Source organism: Nothoprocta perdicaria, unplaced genomic scaffold, assembly GCF_003342845.1.
Source record: "Nothoprocta perdicaria isolate Ctin4 unplaced genomic scaffold, notPer1 scaffold_661, whole genome shotgun sequence".
Lineage (NCBI taxonomy): Eukaryota > Metazoa > Chordata > Aves > Tinamiformes > Tinamidae > Nothoprocta > Nothoprocta perdicaria.
In genome coordinates this window covers 23,613-27,305 of record NW_020455934.1, presented here as the reverse complement: position 1 = coordinate 27,305, position 3,693 = coordinate 23,613, and the positions used below count along the sequence as shown (strand labels likewise).

Genomic DNA, 3,693 nt, shown 5'->3' with positions numbered 1-3,693 from the left:
GGCGGCGCCTGCGCGCCCCTTATATACCGGGCACGCCCCGCAGCTTCCGGCCACGCCCCGCAACTTCCGGCGGCGCTCCGGGAGGACTCGCTCTCGCCGCCCCGGCCCGCCGCGCTCGGCGGATGTTGCCCCTCCCCCGGAAGCGGCCCCGGCGCCGCGCGTCGCTGCGCGGGGAGCTGCCGGCGCCGCTTCCGGGTTATCGAGACGGCGGTGGCCCCCCTTGCCACCGCATCCGGCACGGGAGCCAATGAGGGAAGACTGAGGCGGTGCGCATGCGCAGTCCGCCGGGCCGCTGTTGCCTACGGGAGCGATCATAGAGTTCTGCACATGCGCAGCGCGCGGCCGCGCCGCCATTTTGTGACCCGCTCGCGCCGTCAAGGGCGGGCTAGGAGTTCTGCGCATGCGCACAGCCTGCCCTTTCCTCGCCGAGGGACGCTCCATCTTCCCCCGGCTGCACCATAGAGTGTCAGTCCTCCGCGCCTCACGTGGGTGGCTCTCTGTGAGCCCATTGGCCTGGACGAGGCTGGGGCGTGACGTGGGCGCGTATATTTGCATACCGTAGCTCGTTTGCATAAAAGGCACAGGCGCTGCCGTACTTGCATACACCGGGCTCAGAAACGCGAAGGCCACGGCTATAGGCTCGCCCCACCCCTATGTATATTGGACCCCAACGTATAGACCCCTCAATGCACAGGATCCGCCCCATACATTTACATCTCCTCCCTGCTCTGACCCTCTAATATATAAGGGAAAACGATAGCTGGGGGCCCTCAACCCCCACAAGCTCTGTCCCCTTCCGGGTCTCGAGCTATGGGCCCTAACCCCTCTCTCTATATATATATAAATAAAATAAATGTGTGTGCGTGTGTGTGTACAGATATATAAGGGACAACCTATACATGCAGGGGACCCCCCACCTGAGGCCCCATTAAGAGAACAAGATGAAGCAGAACAAGGTGAAGATTTCAATGCCCAAAGCGGGGCTTTTACCTCAAAAAGGAGACACAAGCGACAGCTTTTACCTCAAAAATGTCCCATAGCAGGGCTTTTTCTCTCAAAAAATGTGCCTTAGCAGGGCATTTTCCGTCAAAAACAGATCCAAATGACAATTTCTTCCCTCATAAAGATGCCCAAAGTGGGTTTTTTCCCTCAAAAAGTAAAATAAATGACTTTTTTTTTTTTTTTAAGTGCCATAGCAGGGCATTTTTCCTCAAAAAGATACCCAAAGTGGGGCTTTTTCCTCAAAAAGAGACTTAAAGGACAGCTTGTTTTGTTGAGTGTTGTAGCAGAGCCTTTTCCTTCAAAGAGAGACCTAAATGTCAGATTTTCCCTCAAAAAGAAAAAAGGTCATAGTAGGGCATTTTCCTTCAAGAAGTTGCCCAAAGTGGGACTTTCCTCTCAAAAAAAGACCAAACCTACAGTTTTTCTCTAAAAAAAAAGTGCCATAGCAGGACATTTTTCCTCACAAAGATGCCCAAAGTGGATGTTTTCCCTAAAAAAATAAAAAAAATAAAAACAATAATAATAATAAAAAAAAAGCCATGGCAGGAATTGTTGCTCAAAGAGAGACCCAAATTGTATTTTTCCCCTCAAAAAAAGTCTCATAGTGGGACTTTTTTCCTCATAAAGATGCCCAAAGTGGGGCTTTTCCCTCAAAAAGAGAACCAAATGGCACCTTTTCCCTTCAAAACACTGTCATAGCAGGGTCTACTCCCTCAAAAAGTTGCTCAAAGTGAGCCTTTTCCCTCAGAAAAATGTCATAGCAAGGCATTTTCCCTCAAAAAGATGCCCAAAGTGGGGCTTTTCTCTCAAATTGAGACCTAAAAGACATTTTTGCCCACAAAAAATGTCCCATAGCAGCGCTTTTGTCCTCAAAAAGAGGCCCAAAGTGGGGCTTTTCCTGCAAAGAGACCCCCAAATGACATTTTTTTCCCTCCAAAAAAGTGACATAGCAGGGTATTTTCCCTCAAAAAGGTGCCTGAAGTTGGGCTTTTCCCTCAAAAAGCAGACCAAAAGGACATTTTTTTTCCCTCAAAAAAGTGCCATAGAAAGGCATTTTCCCCTCAAAAAAAAAAATGTCCAAAATGAGTCTTTTCTCTCAAAAAAGGGACCCAAATCACAGATTTTCCCTAAAAAAAGTGCCACACCAGGGCATTTTGTCCTCAAATAGTGTAACAGTAGGGCATTTTCCCTCAGAAAGAGGACCAAAGCAGGGTTTTTCCCTCAAAAAGGAGACCAAAATGACGGATTTTCCCTCGGAAAATTCCCATAGCAACATCATTTATCTCAAAAAAGTCCCATTGTGGGGCCTTTTCCCTCAGAAAGATCCCAAAAATGGGGCTTTTACCTTAAAAACGAAAACCAAATGACAGTTTTTCCCTCAAACAAGTCCCATTGCGGGGCTTTTATCCTCGGAAAGATGTCCAAACTGGGTCTTTTCCCTCAGAAAGAGACCCAAACAACAATCTTTTCCTCAAAAACATGCCCAAAGTGGGGCTTTTCCCTCAAAAAGAGACCTAAACAACACTTTTTTTTAACCAAAAAAAAAAAAAAAAAAAAGTGCGGTAGCAGAGCCCTTTCCCTCAAGAAGAGACCCAAATGACAATCTTTCCCTCAAAGAGTTGCCCAAAGTGGGGCTTTTCTCTCATAAAAGGAACACAAACCACAGATTTCCCCTCAAAAAAAAGTGTCATAAAATGGCTTTTGTCCTCAAAAGAGACCCAAGTGACAGTTTTTCCCTCAGAAAAAGTGTCATAGCAGGCGCTTTTTCCCTCAAACAGTCGCCCAAAGTGGGGATTTTCCCTCAAAAAAGGGACCTAAACTACAGATTTTCCCTCAAAAAAGTCCCATAGTGGGGCCTTTTCCCTCAAGAAGAGACCTGAATGACACTTTTTTCCTCAAAAAATAGTGCCATAGCAGGGCATCCTCCCTCACAAAGATTACCAAAGTGAGCATTTTCCCTCGAAAAAGTGCCATAGTAGGAACTGTTGCTGAAAGAGAGACCCAAGTGAATTTTTTCCCCTCAAAAAAAAACCCATAGCTCAAAAAAATCCTCAGAAAGATGTCCAAGGAGGGGCTTTTCCCTCAAAAAAGGCAATTGTAGGGCATTTTCCATCAAAAAGAGATCCAAATGACAATTTTCCCTCACAAAGATGCTCAAGGTGGTTCTTTTCCCTCAAAAAGAAGTGAACCAAAGGACATTTTTTTTTTTTTTCAAAAACAAACTGCACAGATAGTCCTTTTCCCTCCAAAAGATTCTCTTTCCCTCAAAAAGCAGAGCCAAATGACAGTTTTTCCCTCAAAAAAAGCCCCACAACAGAGCCTTTTCCCTCAAAACAGGGTTTCAAATGAGGTTTTCCCTCACGAGAGTCCCCTCTTGAGGGAAATGAGACCTTTTTTCCTTCACGAACCGTCCCCCGGCGGCGCCGTTTCCCTCAGTGCCAGCCCCAGCGCGGTGCCTACCGGCCTTGCTGCAGTCCACCGTGAAGGAATTCTTCTGGCCCACGAAGGCCTTGCTGAGCCCCAGCCCCTTGGCCAGCACCTTGGGGTGTCAGCGCTGGGTGACACCCCCACTCCAATAGTCCTGTTAAAAAAGATAAATTAAAATAACTAAATAAAAAAAAAGTGGGGGGGCAGGGGAGGAGGAGAGAGATACATGATGGAAGCGGCAGAAAGGGGGGGTCCCTCCCTGAT

At 47.4% G+C, this 3,693-nt stretch overlaps 2 protein-coding genes across 2 annotated transcripts in view; both read right to left on the bottom strand.

Annotated features, from left to right (window-relative positions):
- Nucleotides 1–555, bottom strand: part of LOC112956755 (60S ribosomal protein L10) — a 4,155-nt gene extending 3,600 nt beyond the window's left edge. The window contains exon 1 of the mRNA XM_026050234.1: nucleotides 486–555. Within this exon, the coding sequence (XP_025906019.1) occupies nucleotides 486–555 (70 nt within the window). The remainder of the gene's footprint in view (nucleotides 1–485) is intronic.
- Nucleotides 556–928: 373 nt separating this feature from the next.
- Nucleotides 929–3,693, bottom strand: part of LOC112956756 (filamin-A-like) — a gene marked incomplete at its 5' end in the record, with an annotated part of 26,194 nt that continues 23,429 nt past the window's right edge. Inside the window, one exon of the mRNA XM_026050235.1 lies at nucleotides 929–990. Within this exon, the coding sequence (XP_025906020.1) occupies nucleotides 929–990 (62 nt within the window). The remainder of the gene's footprint in view (nucleotides 991–3,693) is intronic.